Below are 18,764 nucleotides of genomic sequence, written 5' to 3'. Positions count from 1 at the left end.
ATGTATTTATTTGTCATCTCTCTATTCTGTTCCATTAGTCTATGTGTGTGTTTTATAACAGTACCATGCTGTTTGGTTACTACAGCTTTGTAGTGTATACACACACACCCACATACACATTCTAAAAAGTATATATTTTTTTCTTTTTAGAGATAGGGTCTCACTCTGTTGCCGCTGATCACAACTCACTGCAGCCTTGAATTCCTGGGTTCACATGATTCCCTTGCCTCAGCTTTCCAGGTATCTGGGATTACAGATGTAAGCCACCATGCTTGGCTTGTAGTATATTTTGAAGTCAGGTAGTGTGATGCCTCCAGCTTTATTCTTTTTGTTCAGGATTGCTTTGGTTATTCAGGGCCTTCTGTGGTTCCATATAAATTTTAAGGTTTTTTTTTTTCTATTTCTGTGAAGAATGTCATTCATATTTTGATAAAGATGGCACTGAATCTGTGGATCATTTTGAGTAGTAAAGACATTACAACAATATTAATTCTTCCAATCCATGAACACAGGTTATCTTTTCATTTATTTGTGTCTTCTTCAATTTCTTTCATCAATGTTTTATAGTTTTCAATGTAGAGAGCTTTCACCTCCATGGTTAAATTTATTCTTAAGTATTTAAATTTTTGTAGCTATTATAAATGAAATTGACTTCTTTCTTTTAAATTTTGGATGCTTTTTATTTACCTTGCTTAATTGCTCTGGCTAGAACTTCTAGTACTATGAAGAATAAGAGTAGAAAAAGTGGACATCCTTGTCTTGTTCTAGAACTAAGAAAAAAGCCTTTCAACTTTTCCGTTTAGTATATTAGCTGTGTGTTTGCCATATGTGGCCTTTATTGTGTTGAGGTATATTCCTTCTATACCTAATTTTTTGAGAGTTATTATAATGAAGGGATGTTGAATTTTTTCAAATACTTTTTCTACATCTATTGAGATGATCATATAATTTTGTCCTTCATTCTGTTAACATGATGTATCAGGTTTACTGATTTGCTTATGTTGAACCTTTCTTGCATCCCTAGGATTAATCCCATTTTATCATCATGAATGATTTTTTAATGTGTTGCTGAATTTGGTTTGCTAATATTTTGTTGAGGATATAATTTTAATCTTCTTAAATTTGTTAAGATTTGTTTTGTAGCCTACCATATGATCTATCCTGGAGAATGTTTCATATGTGGTTGAGAAGAATGTGTTTTCTGAAACTGTTGGACAGAATGTTCTTTATATGTCTATTAGGTCCATTTGGTCTAGCGTGCAGTTTAACCACTTCGAGGTAGCAGCCTCGACTATAGTCGAAAGCCACAGATGAATGCACACAGCCGAGTGTCGACTTTAGGTGACAGATGTGATATGATTTTTCTAATTTTTCATTTATCAAAATAAAATTGTGAACATTTAAAAATATCATAATGAAAACATATATGTATATGTTACCTATTCTGATTACATTACAAGCAAAGCTGCCTGTAAAGTAAAACAAGCTTTCAGTGCTTTAAAGCTTTCCTCATCACACAAGAGCAAAACGGATTCGTCATCAATGCACAGCACAAACTATCATGCGGACTATGAGTGCCGGCTGTGGGCAAGGTTTCGAGTCGGTGAGTGCTGTACTGAAGTGGTATCCAGTGTTATTTGTTTGTTTGCTTGCTTTGGGTTTTTGTTTTTGGGGGATGTTTTTGCTATTTTCTATCTGGATAATTTATCCATTGCTAAAAGTGGGATGTTAAAGTCCCCTACTATTAATTGTATTGCAGTCTATCTTGTCTTTCAGATCTATTAATATTTGCTCTATATACTAGGTCCTCTGATGTTTGCTGCACATATATTCACAATCGTTATATCCTCTTGCTGAATTGATCCCTTTATCATTATAAAAAGACCTTCTTTGTCTCTTTTTATTATTTTTTACTTAAAATCTATTTTATCTGATATAAGTGTATCTGCTCCTGCTCCCTTTTGGTTTCCATTTGCATAGAATATCTTTTTCCACCCCTTCACTTTCAGCCTTTGTTCTTGAAGTTGAAGCGAGTCTCTTGTAGGCAGCATTTTAGATGGCTCTTGTTTTTTACTCCATTCAGCAACTCTATGTCTTTTAATTAGAGAATTTAATCCAATTACATTCAAAGTAATTATTGATCAGTAAGCATTCACTACTGCCGTTTTATAAATTGTTCTCTAGTTGTTTTGTAGGTCCTTTTTTCCTTTCCTACTGTCTTCCTTTGTAGTTAAATAATTTTCTCCAGTAGTACTTTCAATATCATGCTTTTTGTTTTTAATGTATATATTATAGGTTTTTGCTTTGTAGTTATCATGAGTCTCACAAAAATAGAAAAATATCTCATAGTTATAACAGGTTATTTTATGCTGATAACATAACAGGTTATTTTAAGCTGATAACAACATAACTTTGACAACACACACACAAAAAACCTCAACACTTTAACTCCATTTCCCCTACATATTTGAAATTTTTGATGTCACGATTTGTATCTTTTTATATTGCATATCCCTTATCAAATTATTATAGTTATTATTAATTTTAATAAATTTATATTTTGACCTTAATACTAAAGGTATAAATGATTTATACATCACTGTTATAATATTAAAGTATTTTGAATTTAACTGTGTTCTTGCTCTTTCTAGAGAGTTTTATACTTTCAGATGTTTTTGCGTTACTCATTAACATCCTTTTCTCTCAGGTTGAAGAACTCCCTTTAGCAATTCTTCTAAGACAGTTCTGGTTGTGATAAATTTCCTCAGCTTTTCTTTGTGTGGGAAAGTCTTTATCTACCTTTAATTTCTGAAGCACAACTTTTTGGGGTATGATATTCTTAGTTGGAAATTTTTTTCCTTCAAAACTTTGAATATATATCCCCACTCTCTCCTGGCCTGTAAGGTTTCTGCTGAGAAGTCTGCTTCTAGGCATACTGTAATTCCCTTATATGTTATTTGCTTCTTTTCTCTTGCCAGTTTCAGGATCCTCTCTTTGTCTTTGATCTTTGACAGCTTGATTATAATATGTCTTGGGGTAGCTTTATTTGGATTTAATGTGATTGGATATTTTTGATCTTCCTGTACCTGAATAATTATATCTTCCTCAAAGTTTGGAAAGTTTCCTGCTATTATTTCTTCAAATAAACTTTTTACCACTTTATCTTTCTTCTATTTCCTCTTGAATACCAATGACTTGTACATTTGTTCTTTTGATGCTATTCCATAAATCTTATAAGCTATCTTCATTCTTGTTCATTCTTTTTTTCTTTTTTCTTTTCTAACTGTATATTTTCAAATAAACTTTGAGGTTACAGATTGTTTCTTCTGCTTAATCAAAATAAAACTCTCTATTGCATTTTTCATTTTGTTCATTATATTTTTCAGCTCCAGGATTTCTTTTGCTTTCTTCTTCCTTCTTCTTTCTTCTTCTTCCCCTACCCCTTCTCCTCCTCCTCTACTTCCTCCTCCTCCTTCTTTTTAATTTCCATCTCTTAAATGTTTCAACATCATCACTTATTCTTTTCTTTATTTTGTTGAAGTTTTTCTTGGCATTTTCTTGAACTTTGTTGAACTTCATTAAAATTATTTTATTCTTTGTCAGGAAGTTCATAATATTTATCTTTTTGAGGTTCAGTCACTGATACCTTATTTTCTCCATTTCATGATATCATGTTTCTCTGATTGTTCTCAGTCATTATGGTGGTGTGTCAATGTCTGCACATTAAAGAAGTTGGTACTTATTCTAGTGTTCATAGTCTGGCTTTATCTGTGAATGCCCTTCAACAGTCAGCCTGTCTAGAGATTCTGGGAAGGTCATCTGGTAAGGTCCCTAAGCCTATGACTGCTGAAGACATTGCAGTGTTGCAGGCACACTAACTGCTGCTGCAGCAAACTGGAATCCCATCACTGCCAAAGCTGGCACAGCATTGGACTGGAATAGCTGATAGTGTGCTGAGGCACACTCAAAGCCCATGGACACTGAAGCTAGTACAACACTGGGGCATACCTGATGCCCATGGCTTCTAAGGCCTTCCTGTCACTGTGGATTATTTGGAGTCCAAGGCTCTGTAGTTGCCCAGCAGTGCTATAGGCTGGAACTTGAGTCTATCTTGTAAGGGCTATGAGTTCCCATCTGGTATCAGAGTAGGTCTAGAGACTCAATCCATGGGTATCAGCCTGGGGTCAGAGGCCACAGGAGTCTGCCCAGTGCTGAGTTTTACTGTGGTGGGCCTGGTATTGAGGTACAAGGCAAAGCCCTATGGTTACTTCCTTTTCTTTCCCCCAAGTGGATACCACCTCTCTCTACACTGTGCTCCCTGGGGATGGGGAAGAGGTGACATGGGTGATGTAAAATGTCCTTTCTACCTTCTTCAATGTGTTTTTCATTATTATTATGCTAAACTAAGTACAATGGTATCTCACCTACTGTCCCTAGCTCTTGCGAAGGTATTTTCATGCATGAATAGTTGTTAAAATTGATGTTTATGCAGGGGAACAATCACTGAAGAGTCCTATTCCATTGGCTTGACTGCGCTCCTCTCCTAAATTTTATTTTTTGATGCATTCCAAAGTAAATTTCAGACATCAGTACACTTCCCCCTAATACTTCACCATCATATAATTTACTTAGGTCATTATTAATTGCTACTAAAATGCAGTTTACTTTTAGGAGATACACACACACACACACACTCACACACACACACACACACACACCTCAAGAGCCAACTGATGAATGTTTCAATCAATTGATTGCTTTCAATATAGCACAGCCCAGGAGCATTCATTTTATCAGGCATGTTGGTCCTTAACAAAACAAAGACAGAAAAATCCTTTGCAAACACTCTAGCTTTTGACTGCTTTACTTTCAAGGGATTACAGAATTGATCTTCATAAGCAAGCCAGGGTCAGCACGATAAAACTGAAGAAGAATGTGGAAGAACTGGAGTACTGTTTTACTTACGACATCACAGTCAGATCTCATTAAGGCAGATGGACTAGCTTTATCCCCTCTCCTGCAACCTGACCTTTTCAATCATACCTGATGCCATTCTGGCACATCTCATTTTCTTTTGATTTTAAAGACAAATAGAGGAAGGTGGGGTGTTGAACATTGTACTATTTTAACCCCTCCTCATCCACTATCTTTTGATGTATGAATAAATGGTATTGCCTTTGCTTTTTAACCTTCAAAGACATGATAAAAAGCAGGTCTGAAGCAGCCCCAAGTGTTACCTTAAACTCTACCTGTTCTCTGAGTATTGAAAATGACATATTTCACAGCATGGACTCAATCAGAGTCTCCTTAAAACTCCACAATTCCAATAGCCTTTAGCAGCAACTAGGTGGGATTTAAATTACATACTGCTGCAGAGTGACTCCCTGGGGCGTTCCTTCTCTAAATTATACTGCAGTGTGGGTTTTCAAATATCTGCATAGGTTGAGCAAAAATGTTGACACATGGAAGAGACACCTTTCCTATTTGAAATTAACTTGGGAGCTGGGAGTAGGATCAAATTAATCACATAATGTGAAAACATATTTGCCCGAAATGAGGCCATCGTTTTCCATTCCATAGCTGTCTGTGAAGGGTCAACTACATGCAAGACACTACATTAGGCAATGGAGGGGATACAAAGGTAGAGAAGTCATGTTGCTTTTCTTGACAAAGTTACAAATCTAATAGAAGACATGGGTCAGGTGCTCAGATAACATAATATAAAGTAGAATGGGAGAAGAGAAGGATGGCTTCTGGCTAGGAGAGTACACAAAGAATTTGCAGAACAGGAGGCAATTGAGCCATGCTTTGAAGAGTCATTGCATTTACTTGGACAGAGATAAGGGAAGGATATTCCAAGGGGTCAGATCAACATGCAGACAATTCAGCACTGGGAAAGTGAAGAGGATGCCTATGGAATAGCAAATAATCTAGCTTGGCTGGAATATAGGAATGTATTCAGTGAGAAGACAAGAAAGTAAGTTGGGGCTATATTGTGACAGGCTTCAGATGCTCAGCTTTAGAGTTTAGAAGGCAGTAGTGAGACAGAAAAGAATATTAAACACAAGAGTGACAGGATTAAAACTGCATTTGAGGACAATTATTCTGACAGACAGTACAGTTTCATCAAAATGGGGAGAGAGAAGACATCATAGAAATAGCATCTTTTACATTTATTTTTTTAATATTGCAGTAAAAAAGTAGCTAAGAAACATTTTGTTATCCCAACTGCAAATAACCTCTTTTTGGTTAGGGAGCCATATAACTTATACCTGAAAATCTAGTATTACTTCAATGGTTTGGTCTTTTCTTCTTGATTTTGTACAAAGCCCAAAGCAAATGTTAGCTGTTTTTATTAAACTCAAAGTTGACTCTAAGTCTTTCATCAATGATATGAACTTTATGACTAACTAATATAGACACCAAAAGTCATCATTTGGAGAAATAAACTCCAAGAATCCATCATATGAAATTAAGGAAATGCAATTCATTTCATTTCCATTTTCATGGTCACTAAGCTCAATTATACATTTGCGTCAATGTTGTCAATATTTAAGGTTATATCAGATATGGAAAAGCTAACATCTCTACCACTATATAAACTCTATAAAACATTATGAAACTAATTAATAAGTACTAATTTTGGAGTGTCCATTATGTACCAAATGTTTAGGTACTTTTGTAGGTGTATCTTCATTCATCATAATTTCCCATTTATCACACAAAATTCTTGTGGTAGGTATTATGAATCTTAAACTTCAGTCATAAAGAGATTAAGTTACTCTGAGACCAAGACAGCAATAAATTTTAAGCTAGATTTCAAACCCAGGTCTGTCTGATTGGAGTCTTTTTACAATTCCTCCAAACTAAAGGGATATGTATTATATGTATAAGTTGTAGCTAAGCCTATCAATTACTTTAAAGCAGATATCAATGAATGCTTCTATTTTCAATCTAATGGCTTATTTACACCAATTAGGAATTTCCAGAACATCAAAGAAATGTTTGAGAAACTAACAGAAAGGCTTGAGACTGGAATGATAAACCTTGAAATATGCCACATTGCAAGTCTAGCAAATATATTTGCTACTAAAAAGGATGGCTGAATAGTGGAGCAATGGGAAGGGTCAAAGCAAGGCTGAGTCATCTGAGTGGTCCCTGAGATCCAGAAAGGGTCATCTATAGGAAGCACCTGGGAAGATTCTGGGAATAGCCTCCAGCTGCTACAGCTGCTTCTTAGTTGCCAACACCCCCATCATCATCAAGTATTTTGCAAAACTAGCCACTTTCCCAGCACGCCAACCACCCAGGAACATGACTGGAAACAGTCTAGGTCACTCTACAGTGTCTCATGACATACATGGAGCCTTTCTAAGTGAAGTCTGGATGAGGAGGATGTCTTGTTGACGAGGTCCCTCTCGGCTGCAGAGCTAAACTCCGGCATGCCATGATGATCACACTCATCCATTTGCTGCAGAAACACCTCTGAGCTGGTGCAAAGAAACAAAGGATTGGACAACCTCGGTTCATGTCCTGGCTAAGCCTTTTTCCTTTTTGCTAAGTCTTCTGCCCTGACTTCCTAGTGGGGCAAGGATTACAAAGATCAGATGAGATCATTTCTAGGAAAGTTCTTTGAAAAGTGCAATGGCTCAACAAAATATATCAATTTATTTTCACTGGGATCAATCTACACACACCATCTTCAGCCTTATCCTCATCAAAGCAGGCTGTGTTGTCTAGAAAAGCCTGATATTTATACTTTAAGAAGCATCTTTCACTGAATAAGTTATTCTACCATGAACAGTTCTTTTTGTTGTGGGATACAAACACAAGGAACTTCTAAAAAACTGGGGTCAGTGGACTAGAGCTCTAGTTGAGGTGCCTTAGAAATTCACTCTATTTAGTCCATTGGGTAGTTTTGTTACTTTTTAAAGTTATTTTTACTCTTTGTAAAATGTAGGAAATATTTAGTAACATATAGCATATGTTCACTTATCCATATATGTATTTGGACCTTACTGCAAACAGACCTAAGTCAATTTGACTGCTTAGCTTTTAGGTTCTTTTGCTAAATTGCAGCGGCCTCCAACAAGTAAAGATAAATAGTAACAATTCACTTTTCAACCAGGTTGGACACTACAATGAAAGCAAATTCTAGGCCAAACTCTACCCCATATACTAATATACATGGACAAGAGGGCACAAAAATTATCATACAACATGCTCTCATAAATTTGGTGATGTCTCTTCTTTGTCCTTTTAGGAACTCCAAAACACTGCATCAGAGACAGCCCACCACACTGGGTTCATTTTCTTCTTGTGCATACAACTGAACTACATTTCAGTTAGGTTGTGGCCACAGATCGTGTTCTGATCTGGCACATAAAATCTCTCACACAAGCCTTCTTTCTCTTTACCTCCCCCATTGGAGGTCCATTTCAAAGGTGGTGGTATTACAAGATGGCAGTATCTCCAAGTGGTGACTGGAAGACCTGAGTCAGATAGAATGACTAAGAAGGTCTTCACGTCACCATTTGGAGGGGAGTAGCCCAGAAAGGCTGCCCAACCAACCAGGAACATCCACTTTGGACCTAGAATAAATGAAAAATAAGCCATCAAGATTTGGAGTTCTTTGTTACAGCAGATAGTGTTAATTACTCCGATTAATACAAATATCTGCTTGTATCTGCTGAGAGACATACATCAATATCCATCAGCAAACCATGGGGTGCAGTAGCAGGCAAATGAGTTTACTGTTAACCTGAGAGAAATGCAAAACTGAATGGAGCTCTAGCTCCAATCAGCCACCCAAAGTGGCTAGACTGCTGGGCTTGCTGGATTCTTACTCTTTATCCACACAAAAACAGAGTGACATGCATAATCTTTCTAGCTAATCACACATTTCACCAATGAAAACATTGTATCTAACATAATTTACGCTAGCTAATTAGCAAACCCTCTGGTGAGAAGATTTGATAACATCATTCTAAGCATTTTTGCAGCCACTTTGAACTTCATAATAAAGTTTTTCAAATGATAACTAACCAACCCAGGAGTGTGGATTCCTGCCTATGGCTGAGGTGAAGTTCCAAATATTTAACCACTGGTACAGCACAGTCACCAAGACATGAAAATAGATGTAAACTCTTATACCAGAGTGGTGTCTTCTAGCCTGAATTACCTCAAGTGTCAACTAAGCTCCCCTAGGGTAGGAATTAAAGTAATTCACACAGTCACTGTTTATATTGAAGTATTTAAAAAATAAATCACAGGCAATATAACAGGTGCCTAATTCACAGCCATCACCCATTTTATTTATTTCTCTGCTCACTCTAAGAATTACGAGCAAAGAATCATGGGATCTATTCCTGTGTGTAAGATTAGATCAATAAAATTAGCCATCTGTCCATGGAAGGCTTTAAACTCAGGTTGTATTTAAGTATTATGTTTCCACTTCCCAGATGTTATAGAAAAGTGTTGCTGATACAACTCCTTTTGCACAATGTAAACTGTTAAATGGCTAATATAAACTTATTGCACCAGGAAAAATAAATAGCATTAACATTGCATTAAATCTGATTCGGGATTTTGGGTGCCCTGTCAGCAAACACAAGTGTTAAAATATAAATTGCTCAGGATTTGCAGAGTCAGACAAGAAAGAATTGTCAAGTGTCTTTAGGGGAATGGAGAAGGGGAATACGGAAAAGAGATAGAAGCATGAGAAAGTATATCCTTCCTTGGTCTGGTTGGTTTAAGTAATAACAGTTACTATGACTATTGTTAGATAATAATATCCTATCCTTATGTAGCATTTCAACTCTTTCAAATAAAGTCTGCTTTATTTTCTTTGACTCTTAAAATAAGCTGGTGGGGTTATCTGGTAGGAAGTGTACTGAATGAGCACAGTCTATCTTTCCATGTCTCTGTTAGTGGCTCTGAAATTACTCCAATCAATTGATCAATGAGCAAAACTTGAACCATTTCTTAACTCTCTGACTTCATGGAGACGTTTACTGACTCCCAGTAGCTTACCAGTCTAGACAAGTCTTTTTTAGGAACAGACAATTCTTTTTTAGGAACACATGTTCCCCCCTACCAAATCCCACAAAACTGTCCCCCAACGCAATTACCAGGCAAAATCAGCTTGGTTTTCAAAACCAAAATTCAAGGCATGTGGTAGACCAGAGAGTCTTTCCGATTTGTGAATTAATTTATCTGCAACATTGTACAACTCACTACAAACTAAATCACATGTAATCATACATTGACATGTATGGAAAAGGATAAAAGTATATGAAATCATACAGGACTATATTTATTACTTCTGATCCCTGGAAATATAGACATTCTTTCAGGTTTTTCTTCCTTTTAGATTAAACGGTCCCAGTTTCTTAAATATTGCCTTCAAACTTCAGTCTTCTAATCCTTTTTAATGCTCTGGTATGTGCATTGCCTTACTGAATCTTCCCAGGAACCCTATATGGTAGGTTCTCTCCTTATCTTATTTTTATAGAGGAGGAAACCAAAGCTTACAGAGCTTATATAACTTGCGCAATGTCACTAAGTAAAAAACAAAAAAGTCTCAGAACTTGAACCCAAATTTGTGGAATATAAATGTGGAATCAGTGTGTGCCCTCACCCAGACCTTCCTACTCAGCCATGAGAAACCAGATGTGGAGGCTGAAAGAACAAGCTGGGGTTGGGGTGGGTTATATAGAAGGGTTGGTATAGGGTGGCTTTTTGTTGACACCACTGCAGGGCTTCCCTCCTTTGTGCAGGCAGCTGAGAGTCTCCGCACAGGGTTGTTCTGGTTAAAATGCAGATGTCCAGAGTAACACGTAGTCGCTAGCAGTCACAGCTTGGTGTGGATGAAGGAAGGGGAGGCTGCTGGTGTAGCAAGGGAGTGTCTGGAGTGGCGGTACCAAGGGAAGGCAGGCAGTGGAGAACCCAAAGTATGGACCGTGAACCACCCACGTCGAGTCACCTGAGGTTCTTGTTTTAAAAAGGCAGATGCTTGGGTTGCACTCTAAAAATTCACATCCACATAGGAAGTTCAGAAATTATTAATACTTGGTTGGTCAGGGATCTGAAACCTCCTGAGGTAGGAGATCTGCACAAAACCAGCTCTGGAAAGTGCACCCTCTCCTGGCCGAAGTTTGATTCCACTCGTCTGAGTCTCTCCCCACCATGAGATCAGGGGTCTGCAAAGCAGCAAAATCTTCCAGCTCATTTCAGGAGCCTGAAGCCACACACCGGTGGGGGGTGGGGGGGTGGGGGAGGATGTCCTTCTTCGAAAGGGAGGTCCACAGTCAGTGGAACCAAAGATGGGTTTGAGGGGTTTTCCCTACAAACTGCCATGTAGGCTGTACCTTATCTCCTCACCTTTTCCCTTTTTCTACACCTGAAAGAGCAGGTGCATGCCCAATATGTGCAGCCTGACATGCAGTAACAAAGACAAGTGGCAAGGGTCTTCACCAGCTCAAGAGGTTTTCTGCTGCAAACAAGACCTCACATAATTCATTCAGTTGGGAAAAACTGGTCCTGCTTGCCCAGTGGGTGAGGCAGGAGACTACAAGATACCTACAGGATAACCCTGTGTTAGCTGAGGTTCCACCTCAGCTTGACACGCTTGAACCCCTGTCTTCTAGAATCTAATTGTTGAAATTGCTGGACCACTTCTGGGCTTCTGTAAGCCATGAAGAGTTGGACAACTATTCCTGGAAGAATTCTAAGGTTATTAAAGCCCTGGGCTCTGAGCAAGAAAACAAAAATAAAAAACACCACTCAGCTCCTTTCTGGCCAAACCATTCTTCCTTGAGGAAGAATTCTGATAAATAAGTCCTGCTTCATGTTAAACTATATCTACCTCTGACCTTGATTTCTCTGTCCCTTTACCTCACAGGGAATCAAAGGAAAGAGAGAGAGAGAAAAAGGAAGAGATTGACAGAAGAAAGACAATGAGAGAGTCAGAAAGAGAAGTGCTTCTCTGTAGGGATTAGATATGATGTAGAAACCAACAAGAGTAGGAGGAATGTTGATGGAAGGAAGAGTCAGAGGGAAACATTTCTGCCATAGTGTCTGAATTTCATGGGGCACTAGTAGTTAGCTGCTGGGGACACAGACACAGATATAGATATAGACATATCACACACATGTCTATATGCATATCCTTGTACCATATATATATAGCTAAGAGGATATATATATATATATATATATATATATATATATATATATTTTCCTGTGACCTCTGTGAGCTCCAGCTTTCCCCAAGAAGCAAGACAACCTTTATTAGCAATCAGCACTGTAATGAAGTATAGTTGGCTGGAAAGAAGACAAGGAGGGACGTCTGGAAGAGATAACCCCCCCAATGCTTTGAGAAGAGGGCGTGGATGAGATCTACAAGTGAGCAAGTAACCCATCGCTTATGAATTCTAGGTTGATCAAGGTGGCATTGGGGAATTAGACCAAGATGACACCTAACCCTTAGCTCCTGACCCCTTAGCCATTCAGCCCCATACTAGCAACAACAGAAACCAACTAGAGTGGCAGGCATCTCCACCAGCAACCAACAAAATGTATTGCTGGCGAGCTAAGTCTTGTCTTCTAGGCTTTTAGTTTTGTATTCTGAGTTTCCCTAGATCTTTATTTTAGTTCAATTATATGGGTAGACAAATACTGAAGAAGCTGAAATGAAAAGATCAGATACCTGTACTTCACTAAGGATGACTGTGGACCCCAGATTCTCTAGGGAAAATCTTCAACTCTGAACCCTGACTTGACCTCCCACTGACCCTGAGACCTCAGGCAAGCTGGACAGGCGGGAGTAAAGGCAGGACCCACATCCAGTTCTCCAGCTTCTATCTACTGCATGAAGATATGAGAAAGACTTACTAGTGCCAGAGATCACTTTGCCTCTGAGACACCATCTCTTGCCACCAAGCACAAGAACTCTTACAAAACAAAGCCAATATATCCAAACAAAGGAAAATAAACCTTAACTTATGCTTCATACAAAAATTAACTCAAAATGAATTCTTGACCTAAATGTAAAACCTAAAAAGCTTCTAGACTAAAACATAGGGAAACATCATCATAACCATGAGTTAAGCTTAAAACAAAAGCATGAGTCACCACAAAAAAAGATAAATTGGACTTTATCAAAATTTAAATCTGCTTTTTGAAAAACACCATTAAGAAAATAAAAAGACAACCCACATACTGGAAGCTGATATTTACAAAACTCATATCTGATAAAGGACTTGCATCCAGAATATACAAAGAACACTCAAAACTCAATAATAAGAAAACAAGCATCCCAATTTTTAAAATATCAGTGAAAGATTTAAACAATAACTTCATCAAAGAAGAGATTTAGATGACAAATAAATGCATTAAAAATGTTAAATATAAATAGTCATTAGGGAAATGCAAATTAAAACTGTGATGAGACACTATTACGCACCTATTAGAATAGCTAAAGCAAACAAAAAACCAACTGTATCAAGTGCTATAGAGGATTATCGTTGCTGGTAGAAGTATAATATGGTACAGACACTTTGGAAAACAGTTTGGTGATTTCTTGTAAAGTTCAATATACACCTGACATATGCAAATGATTCCACTTCTACTTACTAAGAGAAATGAAAACATGTATCTGCCCAAAGACTTGTATGTGAATGTTTATAGCAACTTTATATAACAGCCTAAAACTGAAACTAACTAAAAAGTCCACTAACTAGCAAAGAGTTAAACAAACTGTGGTAACCTATGGTCTATAACGGAACACTACTCAGCAATAATAAAGGAACTACTGATGTGTGCACCAACATGGAAGGGTCTTAAAAGCATTATGCTAAATGAAAGAAGGAAGACACAAAATATGACATTCTGGAAGCGGCAAAACTAAAGGAACAGAAATTAGATCAGTGGTTACCAGGGACTAGGAGGGGGATAGATTTTCTATAAAGGAACACAAGGGAATTTTTTTTTGGGGGGGGCAAAAGTATTCTATATTCCATTACTGTCTATGTTGTTAGAAATCATCAAGCTCTACATCTGAAAAGGGTGAACTTTATTATATGTAAATTATACCTCAATAAATCTGACTTTAAAAATGATAATAATAAGGGCAAGAGTTGCCAGTCTGCCCGTGGGAATATGAGTGGCTTGTTGCACGCTGGCTTCCCAAACATCTGGATTTCCCGTGCCCTACTGGCTCCCTCAAAAGCACAGCATTCCTACTGCGCTTCCTAGTGGGACTCCAAAAAGGAGAAGCGTTAGTCTAGAAACGACTCAGGAGGGTAGGACATCTAGGTACTAAAGTCCCAGCTCAGCTTCTGATATTAACTTGGGCAAGTCACCCTCAGCTCAGTTGCAAAATGAGGGTTTTTTTACTTCCTTCCAATAAATTGTGTTTCTACACCCTGAAGGCCTCAGGAAAGCACAGGGCCCTGTACCTTCCCAACCTTCAGAGGCCCCTTTTCCTACCTCCAGGTACTGTAGTGGACCCCCTGGCCCCCACAAGACTTAATCCTCAGGAGTTCGACAAGAGAAGCAAATGGGTCGTCATCATCCCATAAGGCTACACCCCTTGATTGTTATAAATGAGGTCAGGAGACAGTAGCTTCCAAAACTTCCTGTCATTATCACACACACTCCGTTGTCTTTTGAGGACTGGGCATATCCCACATGCAAATGTTCATGAGCAACTTAGGCTCCCCGCACACAACAGCAGAGGCAACATCCTCTGCCTGGCCTCCAGGGCTCTGTCCCATGGGAGCTTCCCTCTTTAGCCTTGAGCAGGGACAGCCACTAGACAGGCTACATACCTCTGCAAACTGGGCAGCTGTGGACTCAACCTCTGGTCCTGAATATCAGAGCCTAAATTCCCATTTCACCACTTACTGTTTAATAGTTGTATAACCTTGGGTTAAGATATTTAACCTCTCTAAGCCACACTTTCCCCTTTAGTAAAACAGGGATAATAATAGTACCCATCTCACAGGGCTGTTGGGTTGATTAAATAAATCAGTACATGTCAAGTTCTTAGAATAGTGTAGCATGCACTTAGTGTTAGTTATTATGATTTAATGTGACTTAATTTGAAAACTGTCATTTCTTGTGAGACCTAGAAATGCAGAGGTTGCTTTATGAATGTTCAATGCCAGAAGATGAATAAATATCTTGGTGTAGAGAGAGTGGTTGCTGGTGTCAGATCCAAATTATACTCATACTTGAAGTTGCTACTTGGATTTTTTCTCACCAGAGGTAGGTAGGAATGGGGAGTTTTTAGGTTGATTTTGAATCCAAGACTTCTCTAACAAAGATGTACTTTCAAAAGTAGATTTAGGGGTGTGAGAAGACAGGGAGGGTTACTCAAGTAAAACAAAACTGTTCCAGTATGCCTGCATGGTGGCCATGCTATCTTTAAAGTTCTGTACATAGACCAATTTCTATCGAGGAAACAAGGCACAAAGAAATTCCCATATGGACACTAGCAGGATTTGCTGGTGTCTGGGGAAGATTATAAATTAGCTGGTTGCTGTTCACATGAGAGCCAAGCAGGGCACATTCAGTTTTTAATCTGGACCAATTTTCCGGATCAAAAACTAGTCTTTCCAAGGGATGTAAATGAGCCCAGGGGGAAAATTTTCCCTGAAGTTTATGAAGTAGCTGTCATTTTAATCTGAGCAGCTTTCCAACCTGAAAGCCAGTGTCTGGATAAAATTATAAAGTAATGAAAAACTCTTCTAGGCTGAACCTAGTCTAAAAACTCCTTCTACATCAAATTTGATGCAATTAATATGCCAAAATATTTAAAAGGTAGAGTTTCCACTATCAAAACCCTATCTATACTTCAAGTAAAATCAAAGAGGCCAACGTGGCATATTAATGGCATGAATATCAGAATGAGACCCTGAATTAACCAGATAAAAAATATTTTTAGGGGAGAAACTACAAAAAATAAGAAAGGAAATATTGTGAACCACATAAGCAGGTTTATACAGCAGGCTTTTGTAAAACACTTTTTAAAAATTCTACTTAAATGGAATCAAATCTATCCTTAAAAGAACATTCCATACACTGGAACTATAGGTATAATTATGCCTTAAGAACTATAGGTATAATTATGCCTTGTTAAAAATTGTCATGAGATGGCTTTATGTGAATAAACCTGCAAAATGTGATTGATCATGATGTGGTTATCTTAAGGAGGAAAGTTATTAGGAAGCCCTTCATTGAAATCCTTGAAGGTGCCTGAATGTGTGCATGCAAGAAGAGAAACAATTAAATATACTATTACCTTTGACTGCGGCTATTAGCTCCAAAATGAATTAAACAGTGCGTAAATGGAATGGCTCATAATTTAAGTGTGGTGCAGATTATGATAATAACGCTAAATTTCAAGGCTGGTAATAAGGTGCTTGTTTTAAGAGATACAGCCTAAAGACTGAAGGTGTTTCCAGAGCTGAAAGGCAACAAGTCATATTTCCAGATAGAGAGATGCCATGTGAAAATATTTAAGCAGCCATGTAGGAACCTGCTAAGACTATTTTCTTTGCCCTCTGATAAATTTTCATAGGTTTGCCTCTTTCTCATAGAAACATTTGTGAAGACAAACTGCACTTGTCTGTGAGGTTTTGCAGACTGCATTCAAACAGTTATATTGTTTCCTATTGTTCATAAGATATAATTAATCCCATAAGACAACCTCGCTTACGAAGTAAGCTAAGAAAAAACAGATTTTTCAAAATTCTAAATACGGTCCCAGCAAAGAAGAATAAAAATCGTTATTTGGGGAACAATTGTTTAGAACTTTATTGCTTAGAATGTTCTACTTTGAATAACCTCACAACACAGGCCAAATCAAAGTAGACAAAAATACACGAAGACTTTTTACCTATAAAACTAGAGGAAATAACAAGTTACAGTGGTTTCAAGTTCTCCCCAATCCTTTGTAACAGCCTGCAAAGCATACATCTTTGTTGAAAGAGCAGAGCAAAGACAGGAGTTCAAAACACTGTAAAATTAACCCACTGGGTGCTCCTTTGTGAACCAATGGCCCCAGAATGGAAGAAGATCCTAACAGCAGAGTCAGAGCGTGGGCAGGACCGGAGATGGCAGAGGCAAACAAACCTTCAGTCACTTAACAGGAAATGTCCGGGCTCTGGACAATACCAAGTCAGTAAGCTGTAATAGAGACAGCGAGATCGCCGCCCCGGCTCTCAGCTCTCTGTGTTCGAATACAGCGACCACCACCTCTACTGTGTCTGGAAAATTAATCATTCTTCTAACAAACAAATATGCCTGGAACCGCCTGAGCTGGGGAGGACGAGGCTCGCGTCTCTCCTCAGGTCCGGGCAGAAGTGAAGCGGGTTAAACTGACGCGGGTCAGGGGAGAGAGGGGCGGCGCGCCGCCCGCGCAGCGTCCTCGCCAGGGTGCGGGACAGGGGCGCTCGGGGCGTGGTGCCCGCGGGCGGACCGAGCGCTTTACCTGGTTTTCCGAGAGCCGCTCGGGGCGACGCGGCGCCGGGTTGCAGGCTGGAAGCCAGGAGCAAGAGCCGGAGCAGGACGCCTCGGATTAGATCCATCTCGCCGCCGGCGCCTGCAAAGTTTCTCCAAGTCCCGGGCGCGCAGGGCAAGGGCGTCTCCCGCGGGGGAGTGGGGGACGCGGCCTCCTTGGACCCCCGGGCAGGGGTGAAGAAGTGGGGGGCAGAGAGGGCTGGAGCAGGAACGACCAGGGAGTTGCAGGAGGCAGGACAGCAGCCGGGAGGGAAGCCGGCCTCGGAGCAGAAGGGCGTTGGGGGACGGGGGGCGGGGGCGACGAAGGAGGCCGACTGGGAGGGACGGGCCGCGGGAGGAGGGGAGGCTCGACCGGCCCAGGGATGAAATTACAGGCGAGTGGAAGTGAGAGGGGCAGGCCCTGAAACACTTCCCTCCTCGCCCACCTCGGGAGCAGACAGCCCTCCCCTCACCCCCTCCAGGGACCCCCCACTTCGGCCCTTCCCCGCTGGTGACCTAGATCGGGGGCCTGGGAGGGGCCGACTTCAACTGCGAGAGATACGGGACAGGAGTTAAGTGGTGGAGGGTCTAGGACCCTCTGAGACCCTGAAATCTTGGGGTGCCTCCCCTCCCCCTGGCTGGACCCTCCTCTGGCCGCGCCCCTCTAGGTCGCTTCCACCCAGCTTGGCGACTTTTCCTGACACCTCCAAGGTCCCTGTCTGTCCAGCGCACTTGAGGGAGCGAGGGGGGCGGGGTGAGGGGAGCAGGGGCGGGGCCGGCCGGGGCCGTGGCGCTAAGAAGATAAATGGGATTTAAGGCGCGCAGATGGAGAGCCCCGGCCCGGCCACTCAGGCGCGGACGCCGAGTGGAGATTAGAGCCTGGCGCGGGGGAGTGGGGGCCCTTCCCGGCAGAGGAAGGCAACTTGAGACCCTCCAGGGGAGGAGATGAAACTCCAGGTTAAGCCTGGCATCTGGGAGAGGGACGCAAGCTCCCGCACCCTGGAGGACCGAGAGGACCCGCGGGAAGGGGGCGCCCGCCGGCTGGGCTGGGGCTGGGGCTGGGGGCCGGGGAAGGGTCCTGGTCACTGATCCCGGGATCAGGTTCCTGGGTTGGCTCCGACTGGGGAAAGACCCCCTTCTTCTCCCAATTTCCTGAGCCAGGACTTAGTAAAACGCGCCTTTTGCCGGGTTTCGCGGTAGTGCCCCGACAGGAGAGAGACCCTGGGACACAAGTCCCTTTGCTCACCGGCGTTCTGACC

At 40.3% G+C, this 18,764-nt stretch overlaps 1 protein-coding gene across 1 annotated transcript in view; it reads right to left on the bottom strand.

Moving 5' to 3' along the window:
- Positions 1-17,799, bottom strand: part of EGFLAM (EGF like, fibronectin type III and laminin G domains) — a 169,354-nt gene extending 151,555 nt beyond the window's left edge. The window contains exon 1 of the mRNA XM_020290068.2: positions 17,498-17,799. Within this exon, the coding sequence (XP_020145657.1) occupies positions 17,498-17,594 (97 nt within the window). The 5' untranslated portion in view covers positions 17,595-17,799. The remainder of the gene's footprint in view (positions 1-17,497) is intronic.
- Between the last annotated feature and the right edge of the window lie 965 nt (positions 17,800-18,764).

This window comes from Microcebus murinus, chromosome 11, assembly GCF_040939455.1.
Source record: "Microcebus murinus isolate Inina chromosome 11, M.murinus_Inina_mat1.0, whole genome shotgun sequence".
NCBI classification, from domain to species: domain Eukaryota; kingdom Metazoa; phylum Chordata; class Mammalia; order Primates; family Cheirogaleidae; genus Microcebus; species Microcebus murinus.
Note: the sequence above shows the minus strand (reverse complement) of the source record. Positions and strands in the feature narration are given on the sequence as shown.